The sequence below is a fragment of the Lathyrus oleraceus genome, chromosome 3, assembly GCF_024323335.1.
Source record: "Lathyrus oleraceus cultivar Zhongwan6 chromosome 3, CAAS_Psat_ZW6_1.0, whole genome shotgun sequence".
Taxonomy (NCBI): Eukaryota; Viridiplantae; Streptophyta; class Magnoliopsida; order Fabales; family Fabaceae; genus Lathyrus; species Lathyrus oleraceus.
In genome coordinates this window covers 289,627,902-289,650,192 of record NC_066581.1, presented here as the reverse complement: position 1 = coordinate 289,650,192, position 22,291 = coordinate 289,627,902, and the positions used below count along the sequence as shown (strand labels likewise).

At 34.5% G+C, this 22,291-nt stretch overlaps 1 protein-coding gene across 2 annotated transcripts; it reads right to left on the bottom strand.

The window, feature by feature from the left end:
* Positions 1-202: 202 nt before the first annotated feature.
* LOC127127118 (K(+) efflux antiporter 2, chloroplastic) lies at positions 203-21,162 on the bottom strand. Of its 2 annotated transcripts, none has more exons than XM_051056236.1 (21): positions 20,929-21,162; positions 18,788-20,442; positions 18,208-18,379; positions 18,032-18,122; positions 16,928-17,064; positions 16,772-16,831; positions 16,531-16,650; positions 13,842-13,910; positions 12,453-12,518; positions 12,169-12,258; positions 11,492-11,596; positions 10,246-10,374; positions 8,620-8,829; positions 3,720-3,869; positions 3,011-3,064; positions 2,879-2,937; positions 2,074-2,140; positions 1,828-2,004; positions 1,604-1,660; positions 1,026-1,100; positions 203-664 (listed from the first exon to the last, which is right to left on the bottom strand). In XM_051056236.1, exons 2-21 carry the CDS (start codon positions 20,368-20,370, stop codon positions 536-538), a joined length of 3,600 nt encoding a protein of 1,199 aa, XP_050912193.1. In that variant the 5' UTR covers positions 20,371-20,442; positions 20,929-21,162; the 3' UTR covers positions 203-535. The 2 variants fall into 2 exon arrangements, with proteins under 2 accessions (XP_050912193.1, XP_050912194.1); XM_051056237.1 differs by having other exon boundaries at positions 20,866-21,160.
* Between the last annotated feature and the right edge of the window lie 1,129 nt (positions 21,163-22,291).

The following is a 22,291-nucleotide window of genomic DNA, read 5'->3' as shown; positions in this document are numbered from 1 at the left end:
ATTTAGAGGTGCCAGGGGGGAGGTGGCAATTTAAATACTCATGAAGTTGACACCCGTTATTATTGTAAAAACTTAAACCTTTATATTCGAACAATTCTGTCGAACAATTCAGGTCTCTTTTATTGTGGCCGCTGGTACTAAAACAAGAATAAACTTTATATTCATGGAGGTGTGTGGCTGACAGAGAAGAAGAGAAGGGGAATTGATAGAGAAGGGATGAGGTGACTTTATTAAATAAAAGAAATTAGAGAATGAGAAAACTACAAATATGTGTCTCAGAAAACCAAGGCAAATAAAACAACAACAGCAACAGAGATTATTCTCAACAGAAATTTGACAAATATTAGTGCCAAAATTTCCTGGCCAGAGAAAAGATAACAATGAGATGAAACTATATTGCATCTCTTTCTATCCCGCTATATTTCTGTACATAAAGGAACTTACAATCTGCTATACACTTTTTTTCCACAATTGTTTCCCCTTTCTCTAACCTTTATTTTCTTCTGCCATCTATTTTGTATACGTGGGGTAATCTTCATACTGCCAGTGTCCCTTCAGAGACTTGGGTATCATCTAAATCTAATGAATCTGGGGATGGAGATTTGGATTTGCTCATAATTCTAGTAAATCCATAACCAAGAGAACTTCCACTTGCTTCACACAGCTGCATAAATAGAACAAGAACAAAATACATTCATTAATACATCAACTATACACGAGTCATTTCAGTATTGTATGATTTTGAATTAGTTTAAAAGAGCAAATCACTAATTTAATCTCTAAAATCATGGTGTGCTATCAATTTAGTCCCTGATATTATAAGAATTTCTAAATGGTCCTTAATATTAAAACTTTCCTATCATATTAGTCCTTTTGGATCAGTCAAATTAGACACTGAAATTGTCTAGCAAGGACTAACGTGATTGAGAATTTTAATCTGGAGATCATTCAGAAACTCTAAAGTTCCAGGAACCAAGTTGACAACACCCTACTATTTCAGGGACTGGGGTCTCCAGAATGCATACCTCTGTAAGCTCAGCAAGATGTCGGCATCTGAATTCGTTTATAGTCGCTGAAATCTCTGCTGCGGGGAGTTTAGCCTAAGGAAAAAAATAATAGTTAGAAAGTTGAAGGCCAACAATCTCCATGCTAAATAAGCTGGTATAACAAAAAACCTTTTCTTTGAATGGTTTGATTCTCAGAAGGCCTACATTAAACAATTACCTGACATATATTCCCTTTTTTTTGTTTTCATATTTCTTATGAAAGTACAGCTATTGCTGCTTAGTAAATTAATATGAGAAGGGAAATTTTCAGCTAATGTAACCAAGATTTCATTACAAGAAGAAACGACCATGATCTTTTATATCTTAATAATGTCATAATCAAACAAGTGTTAATATAATATTATCAGAGACAGTGAGACCAAAAAAAAAACAATTGGTCAATATTATATGGCAATAAAAATCAACTCAGATCCTCTTCAGCTGTATAGCCCATCCAGCCAAATCCACATTTTTGAATACCTTTGTATCTTGATCAAATAATTAAGATTTGGCTATACCGGCTGCACGTTTAGGGCATTCAATGAAATTTGATTTACCTGAGCAAGCACAGCAGCTGCTAATTGAAGACTTGGTTCCAACGTCTCTGGGACCACCTGTAAATGACATAACTCTACAGTGAGCATTCCACTATTAGCCAGTTTTGCTTTCAATTTGCTATGAAAAAGCAAGAATTAAGACCAAGACTCTTTTCCTACAGTTTTGGAATTGTCCCATAAGGCAACAAAAATATGAATACTAGATATAGTTATGAGAATATTACCGCAGTAGCTCCGGCCTTTTCTAAATTCAAGCCATGATCAACATCATGGGCGCGAACAAAGGTCTTCACATTTGGGAAGTACTTGCTCAGAGCCCAAACTGTTCTATAATTTGCTCCAGGCGTATCTAGAGTTATAGCTGCAGCACATGCTCTTTCAGCCCCGACTTTATGTAGGACCTAGTCATCCATTGAAAAGAAAATCAGGTAATAAATATGTGACACATGTACCTAAATCATGTGTACTACCTCTCGACTGCCAGCATCTCCAAAGTATACAGGGAGATCCAGAGCTCGCCCAACTGCCACTCTATCACTGTTAATATTGGCAAATATGGATAGCAGATTAGTTCATCATCTTCTGTTTTCTATCCAAAGTTACAGACGTCGAGGGAAGATGGAAGATTTACTCCTATAGACCTCTAAACGAAGGTCAAAGGCCTAAATTGAACTCAAACAGACTTAATACAAAAAGAGGAGTATCTATTATCTAAATTACTTCTATTATAAAACAAATTGAAAATTTTAAGATAAAATAAGTATTGAAAAGTGTTTGAAGATGTGTTTTAGATAAAAGGATGAGAAAAATAAAAAGAACTTTGAATATTATCAAAAATAACTTAGACTAACTATATACAAAAGGTTAAAAACTAATCCCTACTTATAGGGATACATAAGTCTCAGAAGTCATCCCTACAAAACCGGCTTGTAAGGTGAAGATTGCCCCACTTATAAACACAACATAGGCCATATCTCTAAGCAATGTGGGACTAAATCCACCCCTTCAAAGCTAACACAATGAAGGTGTTAGGGGCTGCATTGAGGCAAGCCAAAGTGCCGCAATTAAGGCGACAAGGGGCGGAGCGCAATTAAGGCGGAAAGTCCAACAATAAGCTCAAACCTAAATAAATAGGAAAATCATAATAAAGTACTGATCCCACGAGTTAATGTAAGATACTCTAAGCTTAAAAACCTAGTAATATACATCAAATCATTCATCCATAAGAACAAACACAAGAAAAGGATAAAAATTTCAATTAGGATGTTGTGTTACCTTCTCACATCTAGTGCAACAAATGGAATAAGTCGCTCAGAAAGAAGTTGAGCAATGATCTGAAAATAACATAGGTAAACTCCTGCACGCTTATGTAAACTAATTAATCAAACCAAAGTATAGAGAATTAACCTGGCCAACTCGTCCAAATCCACAAATAATGATATGATCATGCAGATCATCTGTCTGTAAAAGATGACATACAAAAATAAGTCAACTAAATTTTTATGTCAATTTCAAATAAAAAAATGTAAATGGAAAAAGTACACAGATTAACTGCATACACTGTATACCAATAGAGTAGGGGGTGCAGGAAATGGACTAAAAGAACATTCAACCCAAAACAGTTCAAGTCGAAGAAATAAGTGTTCCTTATATAAAAAGGCAGGGAGAGTATTGAAGTTTCCCTTCAAAATTATTGGGGACATAGTATGTGGGACTAAAAGAACTTACAACCCACAATTCCGAGTGGAAGAAACTATTTAAATAAAAAAATGAATAGTATCAAAGTTCCCTTCAAAATCATAGGAGACATAGTTAGCGTTAGTTCGGTTAACTTTCTGTAAGAGCTAGCTATTTGTTAATCTTGTTAGTTAGGGTTAGTTGCTTCTTAATAATTTGTTGTAAATGCAGTTGTATCACTTCATTAGATCATTTATAAATAAATATTAATATTTCAATTAAAAAATATGCATCGGCGTTGGTGTCATATGTTTTTGACATCAGCAATGTCACTGTGTCGTGACTTGTGTCAGTGTTTCACAGATTTAAGGTGAAAATTTTATGACCATGTGCAATTCACAAAGTTACTGGTAGTCAGAAACTAATGCAAAAGATTTACCTCACTTTCTACAGGTAATAAACTTCTAACATCATGCTGCTCAAAACGGGAAGCAATCAGCTGCCCTCCTGCAGCTAGCCATGGAGTGATGGCCATTGACATGCCCACAACAAGAAACAGCAAAGAAGATAGCTGGGAAGACATTATGCCCTGCAAAAGTGTTCATTAGCTAGTAGTATTAGTTTTTTTTGCTGATTACCAAAGAAAACAAAACTTCTTAGCAGCTACTAATACACAAACAATTTTGTATTTTTCAACTTACAAAGATTATCGATGATTAAAAACTAAAGGCAACAAAAAATACAAAATTTTATTTTTCAGCACTTGTCGGGCATTCAGACCAGCACCTATTATTTATCCATTTTGTTGGAAAATATATTATTTCCGGTTTTATTATTTCCTTTAATACTACCTTTATTTTTCTTTATTCGCCATTAAGGAGAAAATCAAATGTAATAATCGTATCTTTTCACTATATAAATCAACCTAAGGCTGAGGAATAAAATACAACAGCTTTTACCTATTTTTTCCAATATGGTATCAGAGCTTCGTGGTGTCTTGCCCATCATAATTCCTTGTCGTGCTTCCTCTCTTCTTATTTCTGCAAAAGTTTCACGAAGAGTTGGCAATGGTACTTTTCCTAAAACTCTACCTCTTACCTCATCAAGGTCTTTATTGAGCCCAACGAGAAACATGAATACACGTTCATTTTCTTGCCTCTTGAGAAACAAAACATTGTCTTTTGTACACTTCCAATTGTCGTCATAACAGAGATCTAACTCTTGCCACAGTGTCAACAACTCATTGTATTAAGCAGTTACACTCCTGTCACCTTATTTCGCATGCCATAACTTTGATTTTAAACCAAAAATTTGGGAGGAGTTTTGAATATCAGAGTATGTTTTCTTAAGAGCTTCCCACACATCCTTTGCGGAAGGTAAAATCATGCAAGGGTTACCTATTCCAGTTTTCATAGAGCTTTACCAGCCACGCAATAATCAAGGAGTTTTTCGACTTGCATTGTTTGTAACGAGGGTCTTCTGTTGCCGGTTCAGCTACTGCTCCTGTTAAGAAACCAAGTTTTCCTTTGCTATCCAATACCAACCGAACGGTTTGAGCCCATCCATTATAGTTATTCTCATTCATTTTAGTGATATTGACCTTGAGGGAGTATGAGGAACCCTCTTGATCATTACTTCCTATTTTGGAATAACTGTCACCAAAAACAATGTTGTTCCTGTTTCCATCATTGTCGTCATTACTGCCATTGTTTATGACCACCGGCGGTTCCTCTTGTACGCCGTTTCCGCGGCCAACGCCCGACTCAGGTTGCGGTTGTTCGTCATGGTTGGATCAGGTGTAGGCCTGTGATGGGGACGGCCACCTGTTGTTGTTATTCGCCATAGGAGGCTAAACAGGTATGTGAATCGGGTCGGATAAGAAAGCGGGTCGAACATAAAGCTTTACAGTAACCCCTAACCCAGTGTTCTGAAGGCTCAGCTTTGGCTACTAGGAACCTTGACGAGAGAAGAAGGTCAGACAAAGTTCCTTGGTGTGATCACTGCAAGCGCGAAAGGCATACACGTGAAATTTGTTGGAAGCTAAAGACAAACCTCCTAACTAGAAGAAGAAAGGTGGTCGTGCATTTCAGGCTAGTAATTCTGATCAAGGGCAGCAACCCTCTCCGTCTCAGTTGCCACTCACTACGGAGCAACTAGACAGACTGTACAAACTCCTCGAGTCTCCAACCCCTTCTTGCTTTATAGCAACAAAAGGTAATTTTGCATTTCTTAGTGTTAGTCTCGGTCATACTTGGATAGTAGATACAGGTGTCTCTTATCACATGACAGGTTGAATCTACTTTGTTCTCTTCATATAGTCCATGTGCAAGTAATCAAAAAATAAAAATCGCAGATGGCTCTTTTTCAGCCATTGCAGATAAAAGGTCAGTTGTGTTGTCTCCAATGTTAACTTTTAAAAATGTCCTTAATGTTCCAAACTTATCTTGTAATTTAATGTGCGTCAGTAAATTAGCCCAAGATATAAATTGTCAAACTAATTTTTTCCGATCTCACTGTACCTTTCAGGATTTGAACTCGGGGAAGAAGATTGACAGTGCTAAGGGTAGTGGAGGACTTTACTACCTTGACATTGGATCTGCATCACAACTACCTTCAAAAACAATAAGTTCCTGCTTTGAGTCTTTTTCTGTTTTGAATAATAAAGATGACAACATTATGGTATGGCATTTAAGATTAGGTCATCCTAGTTTTCGTTACTTAAAACACTTATTTTCTAAGATATTTCACAATAAGAACTTTTCTTCGTTTAAATGTGAAGCATGTGAGTTTGCAAAGCATCATCATTCCCAGTTTTCAATACAGCCTTATAAACCATCAAAATCTTTTTCTATGATTCACAATGATGTTTGGGGCTCTAACCGTACAAGTACACTCTCTCTCAAAAAATGGTTTACCACATTTATAGATGACCATACAAGAGTATGTTGGGTGTACTTGTTAAAGGGGAAATCAGATGTTTGTCAGACGATAAAGAATTTTTTTTCAATGGTGCAGAACCAATTTCAAACAAATATAATCTTTGGAAGTGATAATGACAAAGAATATTTTAACACTATCCTGGATATTTTTTTCTAAATAATGGGATTGTACATCAAAGTTCTTGTCCTAATACTCCTCAACAAAATGGAGTGGCTGAAAGCAAAATAGACATTTACTAGAGGTTACTAGAGCTCTACTTTTTTCGAATAAAGTACTAAATTATTTGTGGGACGAAGTTGTTTTAACAGCTGCATATTTAATTAACAGAATGCCCTCCAAAATTCTCAATTTTCAAACTTCAAATTGTTAAGAGTCCCACATCGGACAATATATGGCATGAGCATGTGTTTATAAGTGGGGGCAGTCCTCACTCTACAAACCGGTTTTGTAGGGTTGAGTTAGGCCCAAACCACACATTCTTAACATGGTATCGGAGCCTCGTTTAAGATCCGGTGGGCCACCTACTATGGTTTCCGCTATCGGGCCACCCACCATTTATTTCCACGCTCCAGATGTCCAGTCCTGGGCGTGAGGGGGTGTGCTAAGAGTCCCACATCGGACAATATATGGCCTGAGCATGTGTTTATAAGTGGGGGCAGTCCTCACTCTACAAACCGGTTTTGTAGGGTTGAGTTAGGCCCAAACCACACATTCTTAACACAAATAATGTCTTCAAAGAATGTTTTCCTAGTACTCGTGTTTTAACTGATTTGACTTTAAAAATCTTTGATTGCACAGCCTTTGTTCATAAACATAAAAATGTTGGAAAACTTGAGCCACGTGCTACAAAATGTGTCTTTGTTGGATACTCCCCAACCCAAAAAGGATATAAATGTTCTGATCCAAAAAATAAGAAAATGTTTGTCACTATGGATGTTACATTCTTTGAAAATAAACATTTTTTTGATGACACTCATCTTCAGGGGGGGAGATAAACGAAAACTCGTTTCAAATTGAGGACATGAGTTTTTTAAATAACTTATCTTTGTCAGTATCACAAAATTTTGAGACTTTTACACCTGCACCAACAGAAAATGGTCATGATTCTTTATCTGATCCTGTTATGAGTAAGGAACCTTGTGAATCCGGGCCTACATTTTCTCTGGTAGAAAACAATGAGAATCCTGAAAACGATGATAATGATGATCTAATTGAAATGCCCCAAAATAATGAGTCACTTCAAGAAAACAAATTTGAAATAGAAAACAGGACTTGGAAAGGAAAGGTTTTTGTGAAAAAACACCATAAAGGAAGGGACCGGTCCACATCTCAACACTGCCAGGAATCTGAACCGAGGAATGATCAACTTCCTAACAAAAGGAAAGGCAAGTCTATCTCTGTTTCTGAGAGTCGTATTTTGTATCCTGATATAGATGATCTTGTTGCCATTAGAAAACATCTCAGATCTTACACTAAACATCCCATGTTCAATTTTATATCATATTCAAATTTGTCTTCATCTATGTCTGTCTTCACCTCAAATTGTTTAGTGTAGAAATTCCAAAAAATGTACAGATTGCTTTAGAAATTCCAAAGTGGAGGGATGTTGTACTTGAAGAGATGAAAGCTCTTGAAAAGAAAAAAAACTTGGAATGTTACGTCACTAACAGATAGCAAGAAGACAGTTGGATGCAAATGGGTGTTTACTATGAAGTATAATTCAGATGGGTCAATTGAAAGGTATAAGGCTCGCTTGGTGGTTAAAGGCTTTACTCAGATCTATGGTATAGATTACTCAGAGACATTTGCTCCTGTTGCAAAATTGAACACTGTCAGAATTCTTTTGTTTCTTGATGCTAACGTGGATTGGCCTTGGCATCAGTTGATGTTAAGACTGCCTTTCTTAATAGAGATCTAGAAGAAATATATATGAACATTCCTCCTGCCTTTGAAAACAAATTCGGATCAAATGTGTGCAAACTAAATAAGTCTTTGTATGGATTAAAGCAGTTCCCTAGAGCTTGGTTTGAAAAATTCACTCATTCCATGAAGAAACAAGGGTACATCCAAGGACAGGCTGACCACACCTTGTTCACAACTTGAGGGGAGTGTTGAAAATATATTATTTCCGATTTTATTATTGCCTTTAATACTATCTTTATTTTTCTTTATTCTCCATTAAAGAGAAAATCAAGTATAATAATTATATCTTCACTATATAAACCAGTTTAAGACGGAGGAATAAAATACGGCAGCTTTTACCTATTTTTTCCAATATATTTATTAAACTAACTCCAGCAAAATGACTTATTTTACATTAATATAAAGATCTAGAGTAAGATAATATTGAATAAAGCACAGATTCTTGGGAAGGAAAACAGTATTCGAGAACAAAAAACCTGATTAACAGCTTCACCAAAAGCCACAAATGCAAATTCACCACCGGGAGCAAGAAGAAGACCAGCTCTTAATGCAGAAATGAGGGAAATCCCAAAGATTCTACCCATCAAAGAAACTAAGATAGTCTTGCCACATATTAAGAGTGCTAGTGTCCCTGTGACGACTGAGAAGTTTGAAACAAAAAGTTTTGGATCGATTGACATTCCAACCTGAAAAGTCATAATATAACTGCTATTAATTACACAAATAACATATTGAAGTTGGCTTGATCTTTTAAGTCATTTGCAACAATAGTACTAAGAATCCAAAGACAAATCAACAGCAAAAAAATCAATATTTTCTGATGGATTAAACATAGTTGTTACATCTAAATTCTAGATCAACAAAGGTTTCAATATGTTGTTAGTAAAGCCCTTCTGCTTGCTCTAGAAAGTTTAGTTTTCTTTTTAGTAATAATAAAATTCTATCTCGAACACAAATCCCATGTAAGTGGGATGAAGATTGGTTAACGTGTGTAAAGCTCAATTCATAACCGACCGTAATAACCAGTGTAAGTATTGCTTTTTTGAGACAATGAGTCCACAAGAAATATTTACAATTTATTTGTTTTTGTACTATCACATACTCTACTTGATTTCTTATTTCAGTTGCTTTCAAACTAAAAGTTATACTTTAATAACTTTGAATTCTTCTTCACAAAACATTTGTCGAATCCAAAATTAAATTTATAAAATTTTCTAGGGCAGCTAGTTACTTTGTATGGACCTAGTCAAAAGTTTGATCTCTAAAACCCTGAACTCTAAATAGTTTTTCACTTTATCCACATTGAAGGATCCAACTTCGAATTTTCTTTTTTGAACTCTTAAGAATTGTATTGTGGTTGAGCATAACTCAACTTACAAAACTGATTTGTGAGATGATGATTCCCCCACTTATAAACACATGTTCAGGTCATATATTGTTCGATGTGGGAATCTTAACATGAACAAATACTTAGTGGCATGAAATCTTGATCTTAACCACCGATGGTGACTAATGAAGATGAAAACATAAGGGCTAGGTTAATTTTCAAATTTTGATCTTGAAAGGAAACAAGAAAATGGAGATGAACTGTAGAGCTTGCATTCAATGCAGGAAAGATTTTTTCTATTTGGTGAAAAGATGAAATATTATATAGGGTTTTATCAGAAGAGGGCGTGTAACACAAAATCAACTCTTCTCTTTGAGCAGAATCTGGAATGCACACTATCTATCCCTTATCCACTGACAACCAGATTGATAGTACACCAGATTATGTATCTAGTATCCAATTATCCACCACTTCCCTTTTCATATATGATGTATGATTCCTCAAGTGGCCAATTCATTGCTTTTCAATATTCCTATAAAAATAATTCACATATAGGTAATTGACGAGATGGTTTTAAATTGCAGTTTCAACCACAATTACAAGTGCAATGTTGGGGTATTGATACTACACTTGTAGCACATCAATAGTAACTGTCTGCAACTATTGGCATCACAATAAAGTTGTAACGATAGTTCAAAATGAAAACAGATACTTGTTACATGAATAAATAAAATAAAACAGAATAAATTTGTGAATTTTGATATTCAGCACCTACCGTCATAAAGAAGAGCCCCAAAAGAAGGCCACGATATGGAGCAATATCAGATTCAACCTGTAAGGAAAATTCAGTTTCTGCCAGTAGTAAACCAGCCAAAAATGCTCCCAGTGCCATGGAAAGTCCTGCCTGTTTTAAGAAAAAGAGAAAAAAGTTGAGGACGGGTTAATGGACACAAATATGATGAACTTAAACCCAATGTTTTGAGCATCAGATCAATCATCAAACCAGGTTATGGTTTAATGGTCTAACACAAATACACACATAGACATGCATATTATCACAAAAAAAATGTTGTTATTCTATATAATTAAGATATAACAGTCCTGGAGTTTGTAAAAGTATTGAAACTTCTTTTGGAAAAACAAATAAATATTTGTACAAAACTATGTGGGACTAAGTTAATTTTAAATATAACAAGTTAACAACTACAAACCACAATGTCACAAAAAATTGAAGCTGGAAATTAATTGTAAACTTCTAAAAATATTTGCCTTGCCGACACTAAATTAGTAATTGGCGATTTCTTCCATGGTTTTTTAACTTCAATGATTCAGATTCTTTTAAGCAATCACACTAATATAAGGAGAATTGCCCTAAAATATTACACATGAAGCACGAGTTGTATAATGGATTGAAGTTACCTTCTTAAGCTACACATACAGGTTCGAATTCTATTTCTATATGCAGCAATCAAATGAATTAATATATGAATAATCAATATCATTAAATTACGCAAGACTAGGGAGACTGGTTGAGTGTTTCCTTAAGCTACACACATCTGAGTCTGCTAAACTCCTACTTTCCAAGTTGGTGCATATAACAAGTCATATGTCTCATCCTAGGTGAGTTTGGATTTATGGATCAAACAATGCATAACCAGTGCATCTTGTGGTTAAGAAATCTGAACAACTTTAATTTTTTGAAAATGCAATTCATTTAAGCAGTCAATATTTAGTGCACTGGAGCAGTACACAAGCTTGACTGGATTAGCTACTGGAGCAGCACACAAGCTTGACTGGATAAGCTACTGGAACAGTTCACATTGAGCTGGTTCGACCAGTTGGTTCAGTTTTCAGAATAGTACTTTAATCAAACAGTCAAACATTGGCGAGCATTCTCATTTTCTAAAATATTCTAAGATAATAATTGCTTATATAATGAAGAAAAACTCTAGAAGAAACTCTACAGCCAGCCAAAAATCTAAAGAAAGGATGAGAAGGTAAGTAATAGGATAATCACGTACCCTGGCAGTAAGAAGACTGGTCCCGAGAATAACAAGAAGTGTATTGGCCGAGAATATTTCAGCATTTTGATTTTCCGCAACTTGCTTGTATATTGGCCGAAGTAGCTGTAAAAAAGAGGAGGAAACTCAATACAAAGCCCACACTATATTTGCAAATGAAGTATCACCATCCAAAGCCCTCCTATTGAACCCCGAAAGAATATCACTTATCCATTGAACAAATGGTCTTTTTATGATAGATGATTTATCATTAGGATCCTGAATGGCCACAGCATTCAATCCACTAACACACGGCACAGAAATTATAAAAGAAACTTCCATCAGGACCTCACAAATTTGATTGTTATAAACAACTAGGTACTTATTGCAACTGGTTGGTAACTTCCATCAAGCATGATTAGTTGAATATCTAAAGGTGCTTCCCAGGGGCATATATATCATGTGAAACTATAGAAATGATGGCTTAGCTTTATGCGCTATAGCCATGTGATTTGAAAACCACTTAAATCAAAAATTAGTCAAACAAAATAGATATAGTGTTTCATCAGGACAAGAAAAAGTGATATTTCCTTCAAGTATAAAAAAAAGTAAGCATCAGCTATAAGACTAGGATCATGTAATAATAATTAGAAGTCATACTGATGAGACCTCACGAGTTAATTTTGAAAACCACTTACCAATCGTCCACCTGCAATTATGGCAGTAATGGCAACTGCTGCTTTAACAGCTGCCAGACCAAGAGCTTCAGCAATGGCTTGAAAACCAACCTGAAAACAGAGATTGTCTTTTTTATGCATGACAAAATAAACCATTGAATTTTTCATGTCATAAACTTTCTCAGTCTTTACCGAGGATCATGCAACTTAATGATATTCAAAACAGCTAAATCCCAGAACCAAAATATTGTCTCCCTATCAGAAACAAGTATTTTACGACAAGGGAGTGTCAAGAAAAATCTTACCCCTCCTTTGGAAGAATTAGGTGAAATAAGAGGTATGAGTATTAGCAAGACTACGACAGCCAAATCCTGAATAAGAACAAAAGAGTAAAATAATTGGGTCAAAATATTGCAACACCAATTAAAGAAGGATATGAAAGGCATTCAAAGCTAATAAAAAAATCGGCAAAATCTGAAATTTCAAATTCACACCACAATTGACCAGATAAAGCAACAGAGTGCAGGATGCTTATTGAGAATCTCGAAAGTATCATGGTTATTAGTCTTGGATAGCCGCATGTAGCGACTGACACAAAAATCACTATAGCAGGATAGTGCACACTGCAATGGCCGCCATTTTTTATAAATAACACAAAATATGCTGATTAATAACCAATATTATCTGCATATTAATGCTCAAAAAAATTTAAAATAAAATACTCTAAGTTCATGATATATATATTCACAATTAACAATAGCCATACGAATGGCCCAACACCCCTCTCTCTCTTTCCTCCACCAGCCTACCCTCCTCACTCAATTGTTTTTCCTTTCAGAAAAGTGTAGCAATTACACCTCCTACTCCCTAACCCCTAAGATCTAGAAACCACAAATCCTCCTTTTTTCTTCTTCAATTAACAATAGCCATACGAATGGCCCAACACCCCTCTCTCCCTTTCCTCCATCAGCTTACCCTCACTCAATTCTTTTTCCTTTCAGAAAAGTGTAGCAATCACACCTCCTACTCCCTAACCCCTAAGATCTGGAAACCACAAATCCTCCTTTTTCTTCTTAACTTGGCGCCCGCCGTCTCACCAACATGCAATCGCCACCCCTCTTTTGGTTGCTTCTGTTTCACCTTTACCCACAGGATCCAAACTCCCATTGTAGCTACAGCAGAAGATCTTGCAGAGACCACTTTATTCTCACTCTGCAGTCAATGTTCAAAAGCACGCAAAAAGGTGTGATTTCCTTCGCAGCACTGAAATTGACACGAAGAACCCTAGATAGCAGCCACCTACTGCAAAGAGGCGTGACAGTGTGATATGCCGCTACTGTGCCCTATTAATAAACTAGTACATAAAAACATACTAAACAAAAAGTTTCTTAGTTTCACAGTTTAATTCTCGATCATACATAAAAACTGGTACATATGTACAGCCATCTGCCCCAACGTTCAACAGCAGATGCAGATTCTTAGTTTCACAGTTTAATTCTCAATCTACGCACACTGCAAAGTGCAATGATATTGATATGATCATTCAAATAACCTCTCCTGCAACTATGGGAGATCCTGTTTAGTTTATCCGGAAACGGTATGAGCTATTGAAGCAAGATACATATACCACTTATAAGATAGCTCAGCCAGCTATGTTTCACAAGAATTAAATTCTCTGTAAAATGCAAAATTACCTGAAAAAGTAAAACAGAAAATGTAGCTCGACCATGCCGAGATGTACTCTCGCCTCTTTCCTGCAACACCTGTAAAACAAATTCACCGCAACTATTACAGCCTGGCAGACTCCCAGGAAGAAGAAAAAGATAGAACATACAGTATCTTTTCCCATTTGATAACAAGATAACCTTCACTACAGATATTTACTCGTCAAAACCTTTCAACAAAAATTATTTGATACAAATACAGGCATTTGTGAACAGATGCAAGCTACAAGAAAATTGTTAGCATTTACCTACAATTATTTTTCTGCAACTAACTTTTTCAAAAACGGTTGACAAGACTTGTAAAATAAAATTTTACAATTAACTTTATTAAAAAAAGTAAACAAGACTTGAAAAATAAATAGAAACAAAATGCACAGTTTCATGTATGTTAAAATTACTAAGTCTATATTAATTCCGTATATGTTCTATTTTGTAAATTTTATACATATTGATTTTATATATTTTAGATTATAAAAGTAATATTTCTAATACTATATAGCATACTAATTATTATATACTATTATACTATTGTTCACAGTTAAAGAGTCATTACATACATTATGCTTATGACACAATACACATGATATTGTGTCTTGTTTGTGTTGCAGATGTATCAAAGCAAAAATAAAACAAAACTATTGGACACTTAATGATATTGCAAGGGTGTTTTTTTAAACACATTTAAGACGCGAAATACACAACAGTGTTTGTGCTCCATAAATTGGAATTAATTTTGAAAGAATAGATGCTCAAGAATGTTTTGAGAGAATTGAGGTTATAAAATTTGATTTATATTTGGAAATAATATTTTTAAAGTATAGAAGAGTTAGTAAGTTTACTCACCATATTCCAAATTCAACCAAATGCAAAAGTTATTGTAGCAACATCATTGTGCTGCCCACAACTTCCATTTGGATTTTATCCAAACAGGAACAACCTAGCTTGCTTCTCCCGAGTCATTGGAAGAGATTAAGTTGGCTCTTCAAATTAGTAAGTGAATAGTTACATAGTGATGTTTTTATTTGATTATTTCTTTTTAAAAATTTTCAAGAATATGGATTTTCTATTCAATGAAGTTAATATGATACAAAAAGGTTAGTATGCTTTAGCATGAGATGGAATGTTAAATGATAAAAATAATCCTATAATATGTAAATATCTTTTTAAAGTATCTTAGATTATCTTAGGATTGATTACCATATTTTTTTTAGTTTTTTTACGAATGTGTTTATTAGTTGTTACAATGCTTTGTTTCCCTATTTTATTAGGATATGAGTCTTGCATATTACTATAAATAAGGGTCAGTGTTTAGTCTTTTTATCAAATCACCAATTATGTTAAGCCATAATCATAAATTTGAAGTCTCTATTCTTTCTCTTTACTTGTTATTTGAAGCCCTACCCAATAACTTCAACAATGTTTATTTTTTTCACGAACTTACATTCCATGATTCTCATTTATTTTGACTTCACTAAATTTTTGAAATTTGCAGTTTTAATCACTATATGGTTTATGTGAGTTTCATTAGAATTAACTTGTGATAGTAGCATTGAATTGTAATCAAAATCTAGAAAGGAATGCTATTGGCATTTTTAGTCTAATTATAAGTTTTAAATATCCATGATGGCTTTTAGCGTTACAGCAACGTTTGTCATTAGCGAGGAAACGAAATGACATAGAAGTGCATAATATATTCGGATAAGCTAATAACCGAGGACCCTTAGTTTTTTCAGTGGTTGTAAGGTGAGCAGATCTGAGCCACAAACTAATACCAAGTGAAGCAAAGCCCCTAGATTGAGGTGATTGTAGGATGAATGTACCCTAGCCATGAGATGTTGTCAAATGAGGCAAGGCCCCTAAATTGAACTTAAGATGAGCATTATATTTGACTTGATGGACTGAGATTACACGTATTAATTCTGCACATAGCCAATACTTTATAAATGAACTTGAGATGAACATCATATCAACAACAACAACCAATCCTTATTCCACTAAATGGGGTCAGATATATAAATCTCTCAAGAAAAGAAATATAAATCTCTCAAGAAAAGAAAAATTAATTTATAAATTTGTTGGGTTTATAAAATTCTTATTCCTTTAGTTACTTTACATCTTGAGTTATATACTCGTGCAGAAACATCTTTATTATTCCCTCACCGAGTTCGTGTGTCTTACACTCTTACCCCATTTCTCTCACCAGTGTATAAGAGGGTATATGGGATAAGGATAGTTTCTTATTTTAAATGTCTATAAAATAGTGTTTTTATATGTTTTTAGCATATCTGCTTTTAGGTTAATTAAGAGTTATCACTGATATAATTAGATAAAGGATATCAACTCTGGTTGATGTTTCTACTTTCTAGACATGAGTGTATTGTTGAACAGGTTAAATTGAAATGAATTTTGGGAGAGCTTCTACTGAAACATTGAAAGCCTAATGACAGAATTATAAACACGATTTTAGCAGAATTCTATTCTTAGACTGGCCAGACTATAACAAGTGCTGTTAATCTGTGCATTGATTAGCATAAAATCAGGCTGTGACAATAAATGGAAAGCAGAGATGTTAAACTGACTAGCATGTGAAAGTATACCACAAGGTCAGAGATGAAATCCCCTTGAAAAATTAAAAGCACGTAGTGCTATGGTTATTAACCTGCAGAACAACGGCAGTGGATGATAAAGCCAGGCCATTCCCGATAACTATAGCAGCAGGGCCAGGTAGACCACAGATATAATGAGCCACCAAGCCAACAACTGCAGCAGTTGCCAAAACCTGCATTTGTTGTAGTCATATGTGCCATGAAGTGTTAGGTAATACATTACTAAAGTATGACAGATAATAGCTTTGAGGTGAACAATAATAACAAGGACGGGAGATGGAGGTTTCCAATCACCTGCGCAGAACCTAATCCAAAAACATATTTCTTCATAGAACTGAGCCTTTCAACAGAGAGCTAAAACAATAAAGTAGTTCAAATCTTCAGTTTAACTCTTAATTAGTTGATAATGATGATGTCCAAAGTTAAGATAGAACAAATAGGAAACCGTACCTCCAAGCCAATATTAAATAAAAGGAAAACAACTCCAAATTCAGCTATTGCTTTTGTCGCATGAACATGACGAATGATGGAGAGGCCGTAAGGCCCAATCAAGATACCAGCAGCCAAGTAGCCAAGAACAGGACTTCCTAAACATTGTTGCAAGATGGAGAGCATAGCATCAGCATAATGAAATGTGAATGTAGGAAGAATAATTTTATTATGCACGGATATAGAAGAAGTTAAACACGTCCGGATAATGGTTAGAACCATCTGACATAAAGCACCAATTTACTATTTAAGTAGAGTAAAAAGATATCCTTAAATGTAATAGTTTCATAGGGTCAAAACCAAAGTTTACAAACTCTGACCAGACCAGACAGTCAGAACAGGTAAGCCATGAACCAGTCTGTTGGTAGGTATGATAGGGCCTCAAAAACTGTGTTTGAAAATTATTCTGAACCATTTAAACCATGCAAACTGAACACTGTTTAATGAGAACCAAACAAAACGTAGGTGCCACTAAGCCAAACTATGTTTGTTGATTAAATATCACATTACATTCTATATATTAAATCCTTCAAATGAAGAAAACTTTAGAATAATATTGTGTTCATCTGTTGCTAAGCTTGATTATTTATAATAGAATATTATACCATTAAATATATATATATATATATATATATATATATATATATATATATATATATATATATGTGTGTGTGTGTGCGCGTATTGTATAGATAGAGTACGATTATTATCTATGGTATCAATTTACATTTATTGTACTCTTTCAATGTTACTTCAATCTTAAGTATATATGTGTATGTGTTAAATATTAATATATGCATGACGTCATATATTTATAGAATATGTTTAAAACCCTCTTCCACCTTCATCAGACCTCAACCAAAAAGAAAAAACTCTATTCATCAGTTCAAGGACCAATCCAATTTATAAAACATTGATCATAACTGATTGTCATCAAAGTTTCATTGAAGCAGCTATGGAGCTCGGTGCCTAATCACATTCTGTCTAAAACATCTAGTCCTAGACAAGCAACTTTGTTAATACTATGTTCAATTCAACACTCAGAAATCATGGTAACTGGGTTACCTCCAGGGATTTTTTGAAATATTGGCACAAATATAACACTAGCAAGTAATAACCAGAGCATGTCAAAGAGGGAGGCTTCTTCCTCATTCACCTGGGATAAATATTTTACACTACAGTCAGATGAAATTTATAAAATTGAGCATAAGATTAAGGAAGAAGAATGAAGAAAAACAAACCTCTTGATGAGGTAACGACGCAATGATTTTCTTAATTTTCTTGGGGATTTTCTGGAGTTTTCTAAATAGAGGCTTTGCATTAGAAGAAAATTCTTCAGCACTGGTCGCAATAACATCTGCCTGTTGAAGGAGCTGAGTATTTTTCTCTGCCCTATTGGCATAGACAGCAGCTCTGAAATAAAAATATCCACCATATTGTATGAATAGTTGCATATAAATTAACATGGCAAGAAGGCACAATATAGTCTCCTTTAAGATTTGAGATTTTATCAATCCACCCCCTAAAAACGCAGGGGGCTTACTGGAAGCGTGCTTCCTGTAGTGAGTGTATTTTGACAGGAAAATACACTACCGGAAGCACGCAAAGCATATAGGGGGTGGATTGAGAAAATACCTTAAAACATAATGAGCAATTCAATTAGAGGTGACATATGATATATCATGATATCTATGCGATATCCCTTTGTTGCTTGATATTCTGAATAATATTACCCAAAAGTCTTTAAAAAGCCGTCCTAATATTTAGAAAACTTGAAATAGATAACAATAAAAGAATAAGAAATCTGAAGATTATACAGACCCTGCTCCCATTAACAATAACCCAAGAACTAGCTTGGGCAACTGCTTCTTCGCAGATAATAAGAGGCCCTGGAAAACTGATGCTGGTGTGGACTCAGCCTCCTCTTCAGTAAAAGAAAAGAACGATGCCGGAAAGAATCGAGATGATTTTTTCAATAATGCTTTGGGAGCAAATGGTGAACTATCATTAGTAAAATCTTTCTGTGTTTCCTGCTTTTTTGTTTGGACGGCATTCTCATTATCACTTGTATAATCATATTGTGCTGTGTCATCGGAAATTTGGCTGGTCTGTTCAGATTGTGTTTCCGGTGATAATTTGGTAAGTAAAGATGCATCATCAATTGTGGCCAAATCTCTGTCTCTACCAACCGTGACATCATCATAAAAAATTTCTACCGCGTTCTCCTCCTCAGAAAGAAGCGCAACATCTTGTACTTGAATAGTTTCCACAGTGTCAGCATTCGAATTTGAAACAGACTTATCAGCTCGCTGTAAAGCAATCTCAGCATCATTCACACGTTGTGTAACCTCAAGTTCAAAGGCAACAGCTTGCTCCGCTAAAAGCATTATGTTTGTAACATCCTCCTCGGCTTTCATTGCATCCAGCTGTGCCTTTTCGGCAATTTCTTGCAATTTGCTAACTTCCTTCTGCAACTCCTCCTTTTTATTTTGAAAGCGCCTCAACTCTTCCTCACAATTCGCCAAATTTTCCTGGCATTCCTTTATATCTTCTTGAGCAACAAAAAATGTGTTCTCCTTTTCTGTTAAGTCCCTATCGCCATCACTCTCATTAGAAACTTCAGACACTTCTTTTGCAGCTTCTAAAGACTCTACGGCTACCTGAAGTCTTGCCTCGGCTAATGAAAGGGCCATTGTAGCATTTTGGACAGCATCTTTGGCCATATGTTCTTCATTTGCAACTTTTTGAATGGTGTCAAGGGCAGAATTAACATCATTCAAAGATCGGGCTGCTTCGTCATGCAAAAAGATGGCAGTCTCTGATATTTTTTTTACTTTTTCCTCAAACATAGTACTATTTATTTGTGCCACTTCAAGCTCTTTCAAGGCCTTTTGCAGTAGTTCTTTCAATTCTTCCACACTTTGTACCTCTACTCCTATTTCCTTCCCAACTTTCCCTTCTTCTTCCACAGGAACATCCAATCCATCACCAGATACATGTGCCACCTCTGCATCCGCATCCGAACCTTCCACATAATCAACATTGTGGCCATTTCCATTAACATAAGCTAAAGAATCATTACCCTGGCACTTCAACCAAATTACTCTGGATCCCATAAAAAGTTTCGCTTTCTTACATGACGTATGTCTCTTCGTGTTCAAAACATTAAACTCGCCACCAGAAACCACTTTTGAATCATTCCAACCAGCAGAAACGCAACTAACTTTGGTCTCCACACTAAAATGTGATCTCAAAACACTCTTGCCCAAAAAACCAGAAACAAAACCTCTCCTTCTAAAGTCAAAACAACCTACTTGACCTACTAATTTTTGTTTGCAACCAGTCCCCACGCCTCCGTGGAGAACTCTTGACTGTGGCAAACTACAACCTAAATCCATATTCATATTTCTTAACCTTGCCCAACTCAACACTCACACAAACAATTTCACCAAACCAATCAGCAATTTATCAAAAACCTAATGACAAAAATAAGAAAGTCAGATGTGCATGAATTCATTTAGAGCAAAATAATTCACTAAATTTTGTAATACAACAATAATAACCAAACAAAAACCGTATGTGGATCTTACACAACTGAACAACTCAGATACAACATTTTCCAACGCATTTTCCCTTACCTAATCAGCAATTAATCCAGAAACCGAGGCAAAAAAAATTCAAAAATAAAAAACTATCGAATCTAACAAAATCTCAACACTCATTCATCAGAAACAAATACTTCACTGAGCTTAGTGAGAAAACGATATAGGAACAAATTCTGAGAGAATACGTTGCAATCGTCGCTGTGCATCGAAGAGTATAATGTTTTGTGAATGAACAAAAAATGCGAGGATTGATCGAGAAATGTAGAGAGAGAAATATGAAGTGAAGAATGATACCACGTGGTGTTCGAAGTCAAGCTCATTTCAGCGAAATCTAAGAGAACGAGAACGAGAACGCACCTAAAATGACTAGGCAGCGACGACGTCGGAGTATCTTGGCGAGACAGCGACTGCAACACAAAACGGCGGTGAACCGATGAGCGAAGCTGCCGGCGAAGAAACGATACGAACGAGGACGACGGCGCTGCTTAATGCTATGTGTTCCTTAGGCTATGATTTTTTTTGCCTTTCACGGAAATTTTGCAATGAGCGAGCGACACTTTTTTTTCTTCTGTCAGACGAACAAAAACTCTCTGAAACAATAATAATAATAATAATAATAATAATAATAATAATAATAATAATAATAATAATAATAATAATAATAATAATAATAATAATAATAATAATAATAATAATAATAATAATAATAATAATAATAATAATAATAATAATAATAATAATAATAATAATAATAATAATAATAATAATAATAATAATAAAAAATAATAATATCGTAAATATTAGGTCAATAAGATATAGTGTTGTTTGTCTTTTTTAAGGTGAATGACCCATTTTATATTTTAGAAATACCTACAGAAACGGCCCTTGAGTGTATACGAGGGGATATTCCTAAGCTATTTTGTCTTAGTCAATGTTTGGTTTTCAAAAGAAAGTAAAAGGATATAAAAATGAAGGATGGTAAAAATGAAAAGATTTTTGGGTTTTTTAAAAGAAAAAGTCTAATGTGTTTCATTAATACTTACTTAATAAAATAATGTAGTATGGAAGGTGATAATAAAAGATTAGATTAGTTGTGAATTGAGTTAATCTAGTTATTAATTATTTTATTCGCAATTAAATCTTACATTAAAATTTTGAATAACTAACCAAATGGGTTAAGAATAACTTTGAATTTCGAAACACATATATGGTAGGTGAGTTAATAAGATTAATTAATTATGAGAATTTTTTAATGCATAAATCGTATATGTTTTTTTAGTCAGCACACAGAATTATTTAAATATTTTTAAATTTTGAAGATATATTTTTGGATGCACCAAATTTTAAATGAACTTTAAAATATTTCAGAGATACATCTCCGTAACAATTTAAAATATATTATATATCACACTCAAAAGCCAATATACACGTGAATTTGACCAAAGTTGCATCTCCGTACATATTTCAGCGATACATCTCTGTAATGCATCAGAACATAATTTTTCATGTTAGGTTGTGTTTACGTGTATTTAGATGCAAATTTAAATTATATCATACAATCAAAAATAGACATATATAAATTCAGATGGTCCAAAAATTCTATATATATATATATATATATATATATATATATATATATATATATATATATATATATATATATATATGTATATATATATATATATAATATATATATATATATATATATATGTATATATGT